The 20,970-nt window shown below is 38.9% G+C and overlaps 1 protein-coding gene across 8 annotated transcripts in view; it reads right to left on the minus strand.

Moving 5' to 3' along the window:
* LOC139463757 (supervillin-like) overlaps positions 1–20,970 on the minus strand; it is a 166,818-nt gene that overhangs the window by 21,472 nt on the left and 124,376 nt on the right. For 7 of the 8 annotated variants that reach the window (XM_071245034.1, XM_071245036.1, XM_071245035.1 and 4 more), the window contains 6 exons: positions 17,289–17,459; positions 16,751–16,984; positions 15,066–15,743; positions 11,953–12,076; positions 8,735–8,972; positions 6,630–7,329 (listed from right to left, as the gene is read on the minus strand). In XM_071245034.1, the coding sequence (XP_071101135.1) occupies positions 6,630–7,329; positions 8,735–8,972; positions 11,953–12,076; positions 15,066–15,743; positions 16,751–16,984; positions 17,289–17,459 (2,145 nt within the window). The remainder of the gene's footprint in view (positions 1–6,629; positions 7,330–8,734; positions 8,973–11,952; positions 12,077–15,065; positions 15,744–16,750; positions 16,985–17,288; positions 17,460–20,970) is intronic. The other variant, XM_071245038.1, reaches the window with a different exon arrangement.

Raw genomic sequence — 20,970 nt, forward strand, 5'->3', positions numbered from 1 at the left:
TTTGATGACATTAACTGTGCAGCGTGTGTACTGCGGGCCCGGTGTATGTAACACTCTTCTATAACATGACAAGACCAAAACACACTATTGCATACAGCAAGTACTATTACTTAGATCTAATTCAATACCCCCAAACCTAATCCCAAAACCACAGCTCATCTAAGCTGTTTAAGAGTAATCTACACACTGGCAACAGTGAACCAAACACTGTATGAGAAACCCAATGAAACAAAACAGATCCTTGAGATACACAGGACAGTGATATGAAATACATAGAGAATACTACACTCATTCTCGTTAGATACCATTTTTACGAAACGAGTGGACTTTAGATACCATAGAAAGTTCACGAGTTTCGTAAAAATGGTATCTAACGAGAATGAGTGTGGTATTTTATTTATTACCCACGTTAAATATATATTTAAGTGTAAATACATAACAACTTTCGTTCGTTGACAGACCAAACTGAAGCCGGTTGCAAAATCTGGTTGCGCATGAATATTGATATATGACCAAATATGGGCATTGTTGATATGTGTATGCATACGTATTAACAACATGCGCCTGCTGTTCTGTTTGCAAACAAACCAGCACCGACGCTCAAGATCCTTTTGGAAGAAAGTCTTCAACTTCTGGTAATTCAAGCGCCATGTTGTTAGAACGCAGGACACCGATAAGAAAATTTGAAATGTCACATTAGCGCCGCGCTTTGAATATCGGACCAACAGTCACACGCATCACACTGCCTGGGTCCCGTCTGTGCAGTCAAAATGGTTCGGTTTCCTTGATCTATCAGCTGAATTTATATCATGTCCGTACCATTTTGGAAGAGGGAAATCAGACTGTTCGCCAAAGACATTCATGTTAACTGTACCACCCTATATACTGAAGACGTGAAAATCAACAAACTCAAATCTGCTTGCATGTCAGTGACAGCTTCGAACGAGCGAAGGGCAAGGTCGCGACCGGAATAAGAAAAGACAACCGCGATCCACTCACAGCGTTTTACGCTAGAGATAGGGAATGTTACTGTTCACATTTTGGGATGTTTGGGGCCACAAAATCAGAAGTCAAGCACACTTCCACGGAGTTTTCGAATGATTTGTATCGGAACTGTGAACTTTAGTGATCTGGTCGTGCTGTCGTGTTCGTTCATTCATAAACAACACCTCCCGAAACAGCGCCACAAAATACGCTTCAAAGGGGACACCGATGGCACAACCGGATCATCCCAAGTAAGTCTAGATATCTGTCCAGATAGTTTAAACAGACTTCATTTCACCACGCTTATGCTTTTACGTTAAATCAAATTGAAAGTTGCGAAAATGGTCGGGTGCGTCACGCTCAAGGGACGCGCTCGATCGGCAGTCGTACATTGTAAATCGATTTATAGATCTAGCTCGATTATATGTCTGTAGGAGCTCTATGCATAACTTATATAGAATGCAAACCGAATTTGATGCGTGTGACTATCTTGTTTGGTTTAATAAAGTGTTTGTAAATATCTCTCGTTCTCATGAATTTCTTCAGCTCTGCCTTGTAATCGCAAAATGAATGACATCTCGCGATTTTTTATGAATGAAAAAAGTAGTCCCGGTGTGACAGAGGTTACGGTTATCCAATCAAAACGAATAAAACAAGGTCAACCTTGTACGACACACGTGTGACGTACGGATTTAGTATCTTACCACCTGTATCTTCACCACGTGGGTAATAAAGCAAAGTAGGAAACAAACTGTTCATCCAAAATACACATCAATAATATTTCCTCTAAAAAGTCCCCTTAATCAACCTAATGCACATCACTGTCTCACAAAAATTACAATTACTGTATATCCAGTGATACACACTGGTACATATGATATACTATATATCCTTTGATGCACACTGGTTCGTGATATACTTTATATCCAGTGATACACAAAGATACATGTGATATATTGTATATCCTTTGATGCACACTGGTACATGTGATACACTGTATATCCAGTGATACACACTGGTAATGTGATATAGTGTATATCCAGTGATACACACTGGAACATGTGATATACTGTACATCAAGTGATACACACTGGTACATGTGATGCACTCTCTATCCAGATATACTATATACAAAGCTGAGACTGGGCATTTAAGCTCAGGAAACAGATGAGGAAAAGTAGTCTGAACACTCCACAATGTTGTCATATTTCACTGAAATGAACACTGATGAACAATTAGACTTTTCCCTATCAACAATTCTGTCGAGTATATGGCACATGAAAGATTGGAAAGTGAGCCATTACTCTAACACTGGCCACATGGTGAACCCTATAAAACTTCCAAGTTAACAGTTGATGTGTGAGACTTCAACCATGGGCATAATGTTGAAGGGTGATGACAAAGTTTAAATATAAATTTACATTTGGACATATTCCTGACACAATTGAGACAGACTGCATCTGTCATGTCTTTCATGTGATACCTGCACAGTTGTCCCCTATCCATGACAAGCCATGACAAGAGTGGCATTATAAATGGCTGTACTATCAGTTCCAACACACAACATGGACCAGCATTCTCTCATCACAAACAAGTCCCTGGATTTGATTCCCCAAATCTGCACATTTTAATCTTGGTGTCCCTCCACTTCATGACATATTTGAAACATTGGTTAAAGTGACCAAAATTCCCATCACTAGCTTTAAAATGAATCAACCCAGTTATACACTTTTCAGTATTATTGAATTTGACTACTTACTTCCATGTCTCTGCACAAGTCCACACATCAACACAAGTCAAGTGTACACATACCTCGGAACACTAATTCTTGACATAGAAATATCCTACTTATCCATGAAAACTATCAGTTATCTCTGATGTAGAAATACAAAGTCTGATTACTCCAATTGGCACATCTAATTACAAAACTAGAAATATGTAACATATTTCAATGGTATTTTGATAGACATTATGTCTCAATCACAGATATATTCAACTTGTATGGGGGCTGGAATTATTGATACATCATAATCATCTATAACCCGATGGCAAAACATCGCTGACAAGATAATACTAGCATATAAATAGTGAACATTGATGATGTAACAGTAAACAAACATAAAGAAATACAAAGGGCAGATACATGTTGTGGTTTTACAGCAGCATGAATAAAAATGTCAAATTTGTCATGAATTACAACCATGTAGCCTTTCATTTCAGACAAATAGATTTTGACGGCTTATTTGTCTCAAAACAATTGAAAACATATATAATACATTAGGTGATAATAAACTCACTTCTTTTTGTACATCTTAGTAAAAACCTCAACGCTAATACCAACTCATGAACATTTGGTCCTCCATTGCAGAAATACACATCTTATTCCACCTAACCTTCGAGTTGTCAATGTTCTAAACATGAGCAAGGATGAGGTTTTGCATAATGACAAAGCTCTATTCAAAGTCTTTGTAGGCTCACCGCAATAATTTTATATTCACCTGTCAATAGTAGTTCACATATGTGGGACTGGCATGAACAAAATCAATTCTTAACCTTGGAGTAAATCATTGACAAAAGCATAAACCCCTTTAACCACACTAGTTTATCAACTCAGTCAGAGGGGCAGCAATCCACTATGGTAATACTTCCAAGGCTTTGGAATGGTCATTCTGCCAGCTGAAAAAAATATGAAACCAAATAGAAAAAGAATACAAACCAATTACTGAAAGAGTTTCCTGTCAGCAAAGTTTTTGAAAATAATGAAATAATTGGTATTCGAATAACAACTTTCTTGTTGTGTGCCAAGCTACTGTGGGTATTCTTGTCATGTCCATACTGCAATGCAAAATCTGGTTCCTGACTTGCATGGAAGCTGAATATTTGACTGACCTTTCAGTAAATATATTCTAGTGCATGACAGGCCTGGCAGCTATGGTTAAACTACATCATGCTTATAATATTGCATTTAGTTAGTGAACCAATACATGCACAAAGGTCATAGTGAAAAATAGATAACACTTAAATGGATCAGGTGGTCAATCTCGGTGACATTGTTGATTGCATGTCATTGTATCCTAATTGCATGGATTGATGCTCATGTCGATCATGGGATAGTCTGGTCTGACACTATCATTTACAGACCACTGTCTCATAGTTGGAATATTGCTGAGTGTTGTGTTAAACACAAACAAACCATACCCTGACACACATACAAGTAAGAGAAATGAGTGATATATAGTGTGACCATCCCCTACACACACCAGCCATCCTCCAAGCATGCACTGTGTCTGGCATGAAACTCCACCAGGAAATAACCTTGAATCCTCCAGTTAACACCTCAACCAGTGACTACATGTTTTCAGTGACTACAAAATAGATTATCATCTGTTGTGAAAGCAGTAGGGTGTAGAGTTATCAATGAACAGATGTGTGTATAGGTGTGGCATGCAGCCATTCTTCAATAAATTCTGTGCAAATAACATCAAAATTGGTCAATTAGTTCATTGTCATCTCGGCATAACAGTCCAACAATTTGAAGGGAAAACACATTGACTCATGGACTAAAGTTGGTGATAATCAGCAGCTTCTAGTGTGAGTGTGAAACAATGTGCTACCTGTCTGGGCCTTCCCGCAGAATAAAATATTATCTCGCTAGGGTGAGTTTTCTGATTTAACCACTGCATGAGAAACATGGTAATATTTTCACTTTTTCCCTAAAAATGGCTTCTGTTGCATTTGCACGAACATATTAATAAATTTTCTTGTTTCTTTAGATATTCTTATGATGCTGACGAGTTCTGTAGGCACAGCTGAAAAGGCATCCTATTTCCTAAACTTTCAGGACAAACCATCATAACAACTTAAACGCTTGTCAATGATGTTCCAGAAAACACTTATTTCCTGTTCATCAAAACTATGCTATCTGCTGACATGTATCTGAAGAGCAAAGATGTTGACACGATAGAGAGCAATTAACATGTGTAAGTCAATTACACTGGTGTAGATTTCCTTTAGGCCAGGTCATTAGCATTGGAACGCTAACTACATTCGGCCCAACTGTACTTCCTTTGTCAACAATGTGGTGGAAGCCCAGTACTTGCTCTGTAATTTAGCATTACATTTCTCCCTGCTACAAATTTTAATCCGAATTTCCTTAATCAAATATTTACAGTTAATTGTTTTCAGAACTACAAACATCATCTATGACTGTGAATCAATAAATTCTCAATGATTTAAAACTTAAAATTAATTTCTAATACACCGTAACTAATAAGGTTGAGAAGAAAAATATTTGGAATCTGTCATTTTTAAAGAGAAAGAGATCAATATTTTCTTTAACAAAATCAGAACTTTTCAATCACATTTCATCCATGTGTTATTACTATGAGACAAAATTGGTCAAAGAATTGAAATATAAGAGACTATTTTATCTCTAATCTTTAAACTTTATATCTTTAGTATATCAGTATATTGATTCCATGCCTTTATGTACACTAGTAATTACCAATAATAAACATTGATCTGAATAATACACCTAACTTACCTTTGTCGGAGTAGGTTAAGTTTCCCTGAGGGAATACATCCATAATGCTTGGTGCACATCTTTGTTTAAGACAACATTTACACAGTTACTACATGTAAATAACACGCCAAGCCTCTAACACGTCAATAACCAAAGGAGGAACTCAGCATTTATGGCCCAAATATGATCCAACCTCTTAACCAGGGACTTCCGCACAGTGTGTTAATAAGAAAGGAAGGAGAGAGCACCCTTGCTGACCTCCATCATGCAGTCACACAGGGTTGACCAGTCAAGACTGTCATGTTTCCATTATGCAACAAACCTCCCTCAAGATGGGCTGACAGCTGGGTCAGACATACTAGATGGACATGCTTAACAAAAGGGTCACGTGAAATTTTCTGTTTACATCACAGGGTTTCACAGTTCACAAGCGAACTTCACTTGTCACTAAATGCACACCCTTAAATATACAAATGTTGATGTCATTTTGATAGTCCATCACAGACAATGCACTTCAACAGCTATCCACATGGGATGTTAAGATTCCTTAAAGTGAAAAATAACACAGGAGATCCAAATATCCATTCAATGTGACGTTGCTGAGCATCTAGTTATACAAATGCAGTCCAAGTTACTCATGTGACATTTTAGCCAACAGCTGATAAAGTATAAATCTAATCTGATAAACAGGACTAACTATGAAGATAGCTACAGCGTATCTGTACTGTTCAGTCCTTATCATAAGGATACACTGAAAAAGGAAATGCCTAATGTAGCACTCAGTTATACCAAACTGAATCAAAGTTAGAACAGCAGCAAAACAGAGGAAATACACAAGTTGACGGTGCAATGTGTTTCCTGTTGAAGATGCTGGTTCCCCTTCATTACTTTCTGATTCTGCCAAGTCATTACTCAACAGTGTGCCTAAGTAGACACACACAAAAGCTCTCTGATAATACTTGAATTTGATTAAGAACATTTTTCAGGAAACACAAAAGGATATAATTTTATCCATAAATCTGTTTTATCTCAATGCCCCTTGAATAATTAAAAAAATGATCATATTAACGTTTTTAGAAAATTATGGTTATATGCTACAAAGAGCTGATGAATATGATCATACCTGTCCCCTTGACGAGGCCGTCTTCTGTTGATGTGGTCTTCCACTGCTTCACTGACCTCCTGATCATCATCTTCTCCAAGGTGGGCTTGTGTCCCATCATTGCTACCTGTTTCCACTCCAACATTCTCTTTGGATGGCTCTTTCTTCAAAATACTCCTCAGGTTGTGATCTCGGTCATCTTTGGAGTCCAAACTTTTCAACACACTTTTCTCTGGCTCACATTTTCGTATTTCAAATGAACCTTCTTTTTTCAAAATCCCCCTTGGTTCCGTTACAGATTTATCTCCCTTCAGCTCTTTTTTCAACACTCCCTTCACATCGTGGCCATCAGATAATTCACCTTTGAGTATACCCTTTGGCTCACATTCCAATCTAGAATCTGAAGCTCTCAAAATCCCTCGATTTGGATCAATGGCATCTGCTACTGACTCCGATTCAGTTTGCTTCAAGCTAGATCTTGGCTCTGAGTCCTCATTTGTTTTGGACACCAGCTCTGACTGTTTTAAGATACTGTGAGTTTCACTGTCACATTGTTTCGAATTAGTATCACTTATCTCTCCCCGTTTCAAGATACCTCGGGGCTCAGTGTCTTTCTTATTCTTCTCTGATTTAAGAATGCCCTTGACATCAGCCTCGGGACTGAGCTGTCCACTCTCCTGCTTCAGGATGCTCCGCACGCCCTGGAGGTTCTCACTGGTCTCTGCAAGACATACAGGAGTACTTCACAAGACATACAGGAGTGCTTCATGCAAGTAATGGATCAACAAGTGAGGACCGTTTGCAAATAAATGTTTCTTTTAATAAGAAACCCTTTTGAGCGCAAAACGAACAATTTAATCAAGCTGACACATTCTTCTCAGTTCCTTCTTAATCAAATTTATGCAAAAGTGAAAAAACTCATTTTCATATTTATTCCTTATCATAACAGTGGATGAAAGAATTAAGGGAATAATCCTTAATGGAATTATTTTGATAGAAGGATATGCAATTACAAGTATAATGCCTTTCATATTGACCGAAAAGTAATAAGTGCTGGAACTTGTTTAGTCTGTCTTACAGACCCTGATACAAATATATAACAAATACAGCCCATGCAAGTCTATAATGTTTGGCAAGTCTAGATTACTGCAGTATCAGAAAATGAAGAGAGTCACTGGGCTCCCTTTTATGCTGCTAAATTCTACCATGTTTAAGTTTAAATATTTCCCAAAGTTACTTTTTCTGTTCATGTGCTTGTTTTACAACATGAGATGAATGATGAAAGCCATGAAAGCCATTCTCAATTTTTATCAGTTCTATTTAATATGTAATACAAAGGTCTAATATGTATTGATTGTAAAACTAACAGTAGCCTAACACTTAAGGCATCTCAAGAGAAGACCTCTGAGTGACAGATGCTATTTGAATCCCTGCATGTGTGAGCTCCAACACCACCTGCCATCTCTACAGAGAGGAGGGGGCTTTACATGTGTTTGTCAGAGGGCCAACATGGATCTCCCTCTTTAGTCATATTTAAGCTACAAACAACCGCTGGCAGCTTTAAATATACAACACCACACTTCCCAAACTTGATAAAATCATACTTCAAATACATTTTTCAATGCTGTTTGTTTTAACCTTTTGATGTTTATATTATTCATATTTCACAAATCAACTCCCATCCAAATGTACTACAGATATTGGACGATTTCCAACAATGTTCACGTCAAAACTGATTCGTCGATGATACTGTTATGTATTGATATTGTGAGTTGTTATGGAAAGGTTTGTTTAGCAGGATTATGAAAGAAATGCCACTCTAATATGACACAATTAAAAGGGAAATCTAGATATAAGGTGATCCTGGCATTATACTCAGGTTGTGGTCAGATTGAGAGGAATTTGAAGACTACCTGTACCATACTGTCGGGACTTCATCCTTCATGGTAAGTTAGTTGAAGAGAGTCATATGATTCATTTATTAATGAAGTGTATCCAATTTCTTGGTTTGATTGGTGATCCACCCATTATGGATTGTGTATCTGATCACTATTGTTTGCTTGCAGTACATTTTTAAGAACCAAAATGTTGTTCATTTCATGAGAACTACGTCTCAATAAACATACCATCTTCGAGATCATGTGAAGACCCTCTCCTTGAGCCTGGCTTGGATGATGGCCTTGAGCCTGGCCTGGAGTTTGGCTGTGAGAGACAGGCCTCGGCATGCTGTGCCATCAGCTCCCTCTGTGCACTGATGGGAAGACTCTTCAAGATTTCAGGATCTGGAGGCTTGATCAGGCTTGCTGCCAGTGGAGACACACGGTTCAGTGATGCAGCCTTCTCTACCTCTTCTATTGTCACAGGCTAGAAAACATAAAACAACTTCCTGATGCCTAATGAAGACTTTTATGAACATGTTAGAAGGTTGTAGATATCACACAGGGGTGTTTTACTGATGCTGTCCCGCAGGGGTGTTTTACTGATGTCATACACGGGTGCTTTACTGATGCTGTCCCACAGGGATGTTTTACTGATGTCATACAGGGGTGTTTTACTGATGCTGTCATACAGTTGTGTTTACTGATGTCATACAGGGATGGTTTACTGATGCTGTCCCACGGGGATGGTTTACTGATGCTGTCATACAGTGGTGTTTACTGATGTCATACAGGGATGGTTTACTGATGCAGTCATACAGGGGTGTTTTACTGATGCTGTCCCACAGGGATGGTTTACTGATGTCATACAGGGGTGGTTTACTGATGCTGTCATACAGTAGTGTTTACTGATGCTGTCATACAGGTGTGTTTTACTGATGCTGTCATACAGGGGTGTTTTACTGATGCAGTCATACAGGGGTGTTTTACTGAAGCTGTCGCACAGAGGTGTTTTACTGATGCAGTCATACAGGGGTGTATTACTGATGCTGGCATACAGGGGTGTTTTACTGATGCTGTCATATGGGCATATTTTACTGATGCTATCATACAGGGGTGTTTTACTGATGCTGTCATACAGGGGTGCTTTACTGATGCAGTCAAACAGGGGTGTTTTACAGATGCTGTCATATGTGGGTGTTTTACTGATGCAGTCATACAGGGGTGTTTTACTGAAGCTGTCATACAGGGGTGTTTAACTGATGCAGTCATACAGGGGTGTTTTACTGATGCTGTCATATGGGGGTGTTTTACTGATGCAGTCATACAGGGGTGTTTTACTGAAGCTGCCATGCAGGGGTGTTTTACTGATGCTGTCATACAGGGGTGTTTTACTGATGCAGTCATACAGGGGTGTTTTACTGATGCTGTCAAACAGGGGTGTTTTACTGATGCTGTCATACAGGGGTGTTTTACTGATGCTGACATAGAGGTGTTTTACTGATACTATCACACACAGGTGTTTTACTAAATGCAGTATAACTATCATTTAAAACAATGTGTTATCAGTTAATTGAAAGGTAGTGCCTGCTACATGATCATATCACAGGTTATCAACCTCTGTGACAAACTTCTATCCTGAAGTGATCTACATTACACACCATGTACCTTGATCTTAGAGTAATTTCAGCTGCTTGAATGAACCTTCCACACTTCAATATGGCTTGGATATTCATACAATATTTACACAATTTTAAACCCCCATATAAAGTTACCCTCCACCATCCCCCTGCTGAGATGTCATTGAGGCCCACATTGTTACATTCCTACATATAATTAACTTGTCCTGATCACAGTACCTTCTTTATCTGGTGACACATATACACAAATCTTAATCAAATGAAGAAAGCTGCTAATTAAAGACTACCATTGCTCCAAATTATATACACATCTTCAGTTGTTTAGCAACACTCGGGGGCAGCAAACAGTCAACAAATTGTGTCATGTGTGTTTGCCAGACCAGTCATAGAGGCCGTGATCTAGACCTAGACCTACACACAGACTGACTGCAACTGATCACAACCACATGGATACAATTTCCCATATGACGCAACAGCTCAAAAAACTGCATAAAATGTTTATAGATATTGAGGTGTCTTGAAGACATAAATAAACCACAAAATATTTGTTACCTGCTATCCCTGAAGGACTGTTTAAATATCTGTATAGCAGCTGCCATCAGCAACACGGGCACACCAGGAAGTAGACCCATTGTGCTTTTTCTCCATATCAAGTGTGGAGGTAATAGATACGAGACTTGAGGTAGAGTATTATCTGTTTCCTCGCTTGATATCATAACTATGTCAGTGTCAGTAATCTGTAACACTACTACTACTACTACTACTACTACATGCATATTAAACCATTGACATTGACTAGCTTTCTGTACAACTTCCTCAAAACACATTCCAATTACTTTTACCAATCAAACAAATAACTACAGAAATATAGATATTAGACAACCTTCAAGCGCGAAGAAAGCTGAATGAATCTAACATTTTTAATTTCAAATCACCTTCCTTTTACAAAATATATCCTTAAACATATGACACACCTGATGAGAGTATGGTAAGCTGACTTCCATGATATGATATGGGTGTTGTTACCAGTCCCGTGGTGAGCTATGACAACAACACCACCACGACCTGGGATCCTAGCCTGCATGCCTCTACTAACACAGAATGTAATCTTCCACCACAACATTGCAGGTGTGTGAAGCCCTGACCAGTGACCACACCCCTACCTAGGTTGACATTATCTAACAGCTATTTGTCAACACTAGGGGACAGCTTCGATAACTGGTAAAACTGTACACCATTAAGATTAGGCAGACACTCAGATATATATTTGTAGATGGTGCCCCAGATAGCCCACTTCTTAACAAAATATGTTCCTCGATCCTGATGTAGATATCTGACAAGGGACAGAACACACATCTGGGTTCGTATCACCTTTTTGGAATGTACATTTGACAAATCATATTTCCTGCTCCTACAAATACTTTAATCTATTGCACGAAATAGCTTGTTTTGTTTTTCTTTTCACCAAAAAATTAAATAAACACATGTAAAATAGTTTACTTAAATGTGGTTCCCAAAGACACCCTGAGTACACAAGCAATGTAGAAACAGTTATCCACAATTACAGGTCTAGATCTTTGTAGATGTGTTGGGACTTCATTCTCCATCTTTACTCTGACAGGTCTATTTTCCAGCCTCTGAGAAATCAACAGCTAGCAGACCTTATGATCATGTCAGCACCATATATTTATTTTACATACTGTTATTGCAACATCGAAAGTGCATAACGTACATAGACTTTATTTGATTGAGACAAATAGCACAATAAATGATAGATTTTAATGATAGAATTTCAATACTGGCAATACACAAGATTAAACTTCTTACCTGAGTGCTGTATCTTGAGATGTTTTTGCGAGCACGTCTCCGAGGGACAGGAGCATCTGTACGAGCTGGAGGTTTTTCTTCTTTCTTCTGGGTGAAGAGTTTCACTTTTTCAGCCAAGCTGAGCCTGATAGACAGAATGGGACTGAATAGAGGCTCTCTACAGGGTGACCCACTCTCTCTGTCACCTTTCATGGTCAGTGCTTACAACAGGTTTCATAATATCTCTCCAGAATTACAAGATGGAAGTTCCATACACATTGATAACACTTGATCACCATCTGTAGATTACAATGTGATAGAGATACCTTATACTGTCAATAATCATAGCTATTAACAAGATAAACTGCTCATGCAGGGTTCATACAGATTAAAGACAAAATAAAAGGACTTTTCAAGAACTTTTTATGGTCAACACTGCAATTTTGAAGTACTCCTAAATTACGATTACTAACAATCATCAGACAAATATCATTTCATACTTATTCGAACTCATTACATGCATGTTAAAAATTGACAGGAAACCAAGAAATACTGAACTGGTTGCTGAGTTATTTCCCGTGTTATTCCCTTCATTGTTTTTCCCACTTCACAAAACACAAGCACTTTACAAGGACATCAAAGGATTATACTTTTCAAATGCTTATCTGCCAAGCTCCAAGTTATGCTCTTTCAGTGCAAGGCAAAGACAATTTCATTTTTCAACTGTTACACAAAACTATAGATACAAATACTGTAAGCAGCAACTAAGCTAAATACTATAGATACAATATTTGGATATTTATGTTTTCGCGTTCTACATATTTTATTAACTTTGCAGGAGTTGTGTGTTGATTGTGTGTAGGACCTCGATGTCCTACCACTTGGCATATATCAGAAGCTTACCCCTCAATCTATACTGGCATGTTTTACTATCAGGTCACTCAACCATACCACTGTCTCACTCAGTGACCGGCCTGGAATATTCAGGCTACCACACTGCCTGTCTATATGACTAGACCCATGGAGTCTTTGACAATTAGCATCATGGGGGGTTATAGAACAGCTTCACTCATGCAGAAAAGTGAATTCTAGTTTGCATTGCAGACACATTTCAATTATGCTTACACAGAAACCATTTTTCAATACAGATAAAACATCAATTACCTTCCTCTTTAAACTAAAAGATGTGTTAGAACATAGAAAGATTACAAAAAGAACTTTTATACAGAGGGTAATCTCATTTCGTATTTCCTTGAAAAACTATCACAGCGAAGTTCAGTACATCAAGTAAGATTGATGTTAATAGTAAAGGATAAGTGTAGGACAACACTTTTTTTTACTTTTTACGGTTTATGGATTTGACGGACCGGAGCCAAAAGCCACAATAATAACAAGCAAATGAAGATAGTTTGAATCTATTTAGATTTGCCTGACTACTTCAACTTTGATAGATTAGAAAAAGAAACAATTTACCTTATATATAATAATTATGTAGTCTTCAGAACAGAACAAACCTTCTCCAAAGTAAATGCATCTACATGCTAAAGTAAAAATACCAAACATTCTTCACTTTAAACAGTATTATCATTTACTTTTCCCCCCGACAAAACCAACCCAAACAAGTTAAGGAATGTATATAAGTATTTCTTTTACCAATCCAATTAAATTGGTTAGCAATAGTCTGTAAACCATGAAATCTAAACAATGTATCCAAGTATGAGTGAGGTGGTGAGAGGCTAAGTGTTATCAGCCTAGCTCCCACTGTTGACTGTGTATGGATGTGGCCCAGTTTAGTGTTGGTTGGTTTCCACATGCAAGCCTGCCACAGTTGACAGAGTGCACGACTACTACAGGAAAATGCCCCTACATGCTCAATTGAACTAGACTTGATGCTTTAATCTCGACTTCCAAGGGCCATATTTAACCTTTCTTCTATAACTGATGCAGAATGTAATCATGATACAGCAACAGTTTCTGTACTGCAACACTTTTGCCAGCACATGTAAAGGGAAGTAACCCTGACAGCACTAAGGTCACAAATACTAATATTGTTGAACACCATATGACATGGAGATGGCAATAAAAATTACAGATATTGATGTGTACAGCAAACATTCATGTATCTACTGATGTCAATTTAGTGTCTTCACAAAGGTTGCACTGCATATTTCAATGAAATCAATGAAGTTGAGAACATGCAACCACAATGGCCAATAAAAACCATGCATGAATAAATAAGAAAAAGAAAGAAAAGGTACACAAACATGAAATGCTAGGCATGCAATTTCTGAATAAATACCGAACTAGTTATTATGAAACAATGATGTGTAGCAACACATAACAGTTTCTCTTTACTTAATTAAAGTTGCTTCAAAAGGAAACTACAGGATATTGTTCACTCGTTTCTTCCTGTGAACACACCTATTCTTCATAGCGTCTATGTTTTGTAAAGACGAATGTTGCCCAAATCAGCAAATGACAACATCCATTCAAATTCCTTTCAGCCAACTGTCACAGAATCCAGTGATAGTGTATTGTGGCTGACTCTTCCAACTTAACTTCCTGAGCTCTATTTATGACATCAACATGTTTACTTTCATCTACACTTACTAATGGCATCTATCTACAAATTTTGTTTCTATGTTTAACTCAAAGGCATCCAGAGCCAGTGTATTGAGAAGATAGTTAATGAGCTTTATTTATGACATCAACATGTTTGCTTTCATCTACACCAACTAAAGGCATCTATCTACAGTTTCTACGTTAAACTAGAGGCATTCCGAGCCAGTGTATTGTGAGGATGCCTACAGCGTTAGTACATGGTTCCTGAATGCCTTGGTGTTAGTACTGGATGATGTGTACAGGAGCTAAGTGCAGTATCACACAAAAAGAAGTGTCACACAGAGTTAAAACTATGGACAGTTAGTCACCACACCAGGAGGACAATGTGAATGTCAGGAAAGGTAAAAGGGGAGATAACCCCCCTGTAAGGTGCTGACAAACATTGGGACTGCTAACAGGCATTTACAAAATTAACACTTTCACCAGAAACAATGGCATTCTGCAGTGATAGGGTTAATTCTGAGGCTGAGACTCAGGTGAGGATGATGCAGGGCTTCGGCTAAGTCTCTTACCCAACAAGCTCATCCTCTTCTGCAACGCAGCTTTCCTCTGGTTCAACTGACTTCGCCCTGGAGATTACTCGAGGTCTTGGAATGTTCACCTCTGGCTTCTTCTCCTCCGCAGGGTCTGAGATCTCAGCTGCCGTTTTGACTTCATCTTCTGTTACAGGTTGTGTTCGCGACCGTTCTCGTTTTTTTCGGTCAATATATCGTTTGGCACCACTTGCAGATTTTGCTTTTTCTTTTTCTGCTTTTGACCTTTCTTCGATTGCTTTAAACATGGACATTTTGGCAGAAACACTCCCTCTAGCTGGATCATCTTCATTCAGATCCATCTCCAGTGTCAAACTGCGTAAATTCTCCGAGGAGTTTCTTCCAAGGAGACTGTCAGCATCAGACAAGATTCCTGAGTCTGTAGTGGAGTCCCGATTTCCATGGCCCATCTTTGACCTATCCCCCTCCATTGTCTCTCCTTCTGGAATGGCACTGAGTTCTGCTGCTGTGACTGGTGTAGTTTTGTGCCTTTGGCTTCGAGTCCGACGCTTGCTTTTTTCAGGTGATATGTGCTGAGGAAATTCACATTTCTTCCCAACAGGACTAATTTTTTTATTAAGGTCTCGCATCTGATTGTATGCATTGATGGTAGTCTTTTTACGAATTAGTGAACGGAAGGCACTCACTGTCTCCAAACTGAAAGGAGACATGATTCGCATCCTGAACATCAAGCTATCTTGTCCCTAACATGGACGCCCTGCATAAATCATATGTGAACTGCAATTTGGATGTTGCCTATACCATGAATGTAAATTGGCACTAACCCAAATCAGTTTGCTTAATGTTAAAGGTATCCCAGGGGCAAGTAGAATTTCCGACTGTTTATGGGTATCTGAATATGTCATCACTATTCAGACTAGTCCTTGTTTCAGATTGTGTTGCATCCCTGTATGCATATTCCATCTCCAATCTTTGGCAAATTTTATCTCTTCGGAGTTTTGCATTATTTTGTGAAAATTTGAAATCAAACCAAATCTGACAATTTGCCATCTCTAGCTTTTCTCACAGACTTCACCAGTACTAAGTCCTCTTGTCTCACAAGAAGAAACTAGGTAATTCTAACTTCCGAATTTCGGAACCTTTAATTCCCTGGCACCAGTCTCTACACTGTTCTGCAAATTTTCATAATACTTACGTCTTTCAAAACCATATAGACATAGATAGCACTTAGGGAACACCTTTAAATGTGTCTAGTTTGACCTATGCAGTTCCAAATTAATCCCAGTGCAGGAAGTCCATCTCAATAATTATTTCCCTGATAAATTGCTGATATTCTACTCTAAATTCTATCATTGGTTTAGTGTGCAACATCTATTGTCATTTTGACCATTTTCAGTATTTGAGAAAGGAAAGAAAGTCTGGCAACAACATAAAATTCAAAAGAAACAGATAAAGAAAGGAATGACATTAAAAGCAGTCTCCCATCACCAACATTAAGAAAGCAAAACAAAATAGTTGTCATAAAGAGCTGATTTCAGCTGCATCTCCAAGAAAAGCGAAAGTTGAAGTGTCAATCTTTTCATTCCTTCATACCCACTTCACAGATAAAAATTGTTAGAAATACATGAAGTGTTACTTCACCATATCTGAATATTTCAAACTTGAACCTAGAACAAAAGGGTAACTTCAGAGCATTCACTAACTTGTCTGCTGCATGAATTTCCTCAATGGTGATTGGTTGTGTTCTTGTCCTCCAGTCGTCACGGTTACGGCGCTGGAATTGTTGTCGTCTCTCACTGACTGGTTTATTGGCAGCAAGGTCTAGGACATCCGTCTGTTCTGCTAGTACATTGAGTTTCTCCATCAGCTGTTCTCCGGACACTAGACGATGACTGGATCCAGAATCAAAGCTGGACTCTGATTGGGATTTCTCCATCCTAGAAATCAAATCACATTACCTACATAACACTGTTTTAATAATCAACTCAGATTTCATTTAACACTTGGTAATAATTACTTGACTATGAAGATCTTCTAAACAAAATATTACATTACAATTATTTTAAATTTACAGCATTATCATCATTATCATCATTATCATCGTTTTGCCAATTTGAACAATCGATAAGGGCCTTTGATTGTTGATAAGCATTGCAAAAAACACAGGTAGCAAGAGGCTATTAATGATGGAAACGTAAATGTAGGTCATTACTATAGATAAAGCTTGTTTGCAAGTCTTACCATGTTTTCTGTGCAGACTTTGGTGTTGTGAAGCCTGACCTTGACCTTGCTGAGCCGAACTTCTCCTCTTCCAGTTTATTCTCCATTTTGGAAATCCTCTCGAAGACAGACAACTTCACTCCTCCATCCCCGTCGCTGTCACCATCCGAACCCTCAGCCTTCTTCTCTCTCCTGCAATGTGCATAATGTCTTTTCTGTGAATCTGTGCTCAGAGAACCCAAATTCTATTGCCTTAATGACATAGCCAACAAAGTTACTTCTACTCCACAAATCCTTATCTGTGTAGTCAAAACTGATGTCTTCTTTAAGTGAAATTTAGAAGTTTGTATTATGAACAAGGGATATAGTTCTATGGATATACAACTTCTTCATTGCAAGTGATCACTTGCTTGATAACGGTACTAGTATGTACACCAAAGCGTTGCAGCCATTGTAATAAAGGAGTTGTATATCTATAGAACCATATCCCTTATTTAAAACAGATTTTGTCTGTTTGTAAAGGTAATGTTATTGCCTAGTCTTCCAAGGTTCTAAATTAACAACAAATACTTATGTACATATACATAATTACTCTACATAGAAATAATTAAATGCATTTGTACACATATAGCAGTCTACACAACAGGTCTTATGTCTATTATTAAAATTTCTTTATGAAAGTATTCAGAATATTTTCATCTGCCATCTGTCCAACATAATGATAAGCATGCACTCTACCACCAAATCATCTATCCTATCAGAATTATCTCCCCTTAGACCATCTCGATCCACAACTCGTTAGCTGAGCCTCAGAGATAAATACTGACTAGCCGAGGTGGCAGACAGAGATTAGGACTATATTGCCTTATCTTGTGAGTACTTCAAATCTCATCTGGACCAACACATATCAGTGTGAAGCTTAACAGCCCATGGTAACTGAATTTGACAACCATGGAATATGCATTATTGGTTCATTACCTAAAATATACATGAAATAATGTTTGAAAACAATATCACATAATGATAATGTGATTATATAAGTGATGATCAAATCCTGATCCTAAATGGTGTTTTCATAAACAATAATTGCTGTTTTGTTTTGTTTTCTGTTCTTTTGTGCTTGTCTTTGTTTTGGGACATTTGGTATGATATCTATTTCCAAAATGAAAATAATTTTATTTTAAGAACTTGCAATAGAAAAGAGAATATTTTAAACATCCGATACAAAAAGAATTGAATCTGGTCAACTATGAAATAACATTAGCCATTACATTTTTATGCATCTTTTCCAGGCCAATATTAACATTGAACAAAGTGTTACATTTGAAAGGTATGATCTTTTTGTGCAAACATCCATGTGTTTCACTGTCAAGGCAAACTTTCAACCCAGTCAAGGCAACACAGTAGAAAGTATGTGGCTTTTCTACATATATAACATCAGCTTTTCTAAATAGTTTTAAATTCTTTACGGAACTCCATGACCGAACTGGGCTTCATTGCAATACAGCTGAACAATAAACAAAGATTACTGAAGACTATTTGAATGCACTGTTAGTATCACAGAACGTTTTGCCTTTGCTGGGTGTCTATCTGCACACTGTAAATATACATGCATGCATTTGTGCATTTACAGAGCTTTCAGCATAGCTCCGACAAAGGCGATATTTGTCAGAATAATATTCTGCCAAACAACGTCTGTCAACTCTTCACACATTTCTGTGAAGAATACATATGAACACTAGGGCTTTTTGTTCCGAGTTGTTTGTTTTAACCATTTGAGTGTGGAGTCTCAGAAGACAATTTTTAAGTCATTTATTGAATACTGTGGAAGGTCAATATGAATAGCACAGCTTTCCATTCTATTTAAAATCAATGGGAATACACTTGATAATTTAAACTGAACTGGGACACTGAATGTCTAATTTGTTTGACTCACCCCAAGTCTGAACCCCCAACTTAAATACAAGGAAAATCATAAGGCACTCTGAGCTCATTAAGGCATACTAAGAGAAGTTGCCTTATTAATGAATATGTGGATTACAACTGAATACCGTATTAACAGATATATTCATGGATACCTGCAGGACTGATTTGAGTATACTCAACCCAATTAATATTTTCAAGGCGATGCCTTAGTCAGCAACTTAAAAGCTATACCATAGCTGCAATGACTTGGGCCTGGACCAAGCAAACCAATTGCATAGGTCTTCAAAACCAATCCTACAGCTCAGGTCAACCACCGAGGTACTCTCTAGACACAGACAGGCCACCCCCTCCATGTACTCTCTACATACAGACAGGTCAAAGTCCTTCCTGGTGGCCAGCCACCCCCTCCATGTACTCTCTACATACAGACAGGTCAAAGTCCTTCCTGGTGGCCAGCCACCCCCTCCATGTACTCTCTACATACAGACAGGTCAAAGTCCTTCCTGGTGGCCAGCCACCCCCTCCATGTACTCTCTACATACAGACAGGTCAAAGTCCTTCCTGGTGGCCAGCCACCCCCTCCAGGTACTCTCTACATACAGACAGGTCAAAGTCCTTCCTGGTGGCCAGCCACACCCTCCAGGTACTATCTTGACACAAACAAGCCAACCCTTCCAGGTACTATCTTGACACAAACAAGCCACCCCCTCCAGGTACTATCTTGACACAAACATGCCACCCCCTCCAGGTACTATCTTGACACAAACAAGCCAACCCCTCCAGGTACTATCTTGACACAAACAAGCCACACCCTCCAGGTACTATCTTGACACAAACACGCCAGCCCCTCCAGGTACTATCTTGACACAAACAAGCCACCCCTCCAGGTACTATCTTGACACAAACACGCCACCCCCTCCAGGTACTATCTTGACACAAACACGCCACCCCTTCCAGGTACTATCTTGACACAAACACGCCAGCCCTCCAGGTACTATCTTGACACAAACACGCCACCCCCTCCAGGTACTATCTTGACACAAACAAGCCAACCCCTCCAGGTACTATCTTGACACAAACAAGCCACCCCCTCCAGGTACTATCTTGACACAAACATGCCACCCCCTCCAGGTACTATCTTGACACAAACAAGCCAACCCCTCCAGGTACTATCTTGACACAAACACGCCACACCCTCCAGGTACTATCTTGACACAAACAGGCCACACCCTCTAGGTACTATCTTGACACAAACACGCCAGCCCCTCTTCCAAGTACTATCTTGACACAAACACGCCACCCCCTCCAGGTACTATCTTGACACAAACACGCCACCCCCTCCAGGTACTATCTTGACACAAACACGCCACCCCTTCCAGGTACTATCTTGACACAAACACGCCAGCCCTCCAGGTACTATCTTGACACAAACACGCCACCCCCTCCAGGTACTATCTTGACACAAACAAGCCAACCCCTCCAGGTACTATCTTGACACAAACAAGCCACCCCCTCCAGGTACTATCTTGACACAAACATGCCACCCCCTCCAGGTACTATCTTGACACAAACAAGCCAACCCCTCCAGGTACTATCTTGACACAAACAAGCCACACCCTCCAGGTACTATCTTGACACAAACAGGCCACACCCTCTAGGTACTATCTTGACACAAACACGCCAGCTCCTCTTCCAAGTACTATCTTGACACATACACGCCACCCACTCCAGGTACTATCTTGACACAAACACGCCACCCCCTCCAGGTACTATCTTG

Source organism: Haliotis cracherodii, unplaced genomic scaffold (assembly GCF_022045235.1).
Source record: "Haliotis cracherodii isolate W230 unplaced genomic scaffold, xgHalCrac1.p SCAF_16, whole genome shotgun sequence".
In the NCBI taxonomy this organism is placed as follows: Eukaryota; Metazoa; Mollusca; class Gastropoda; order Lepetellida; family Haliotidae; genus Haliotis; species Haliotis cracherodii.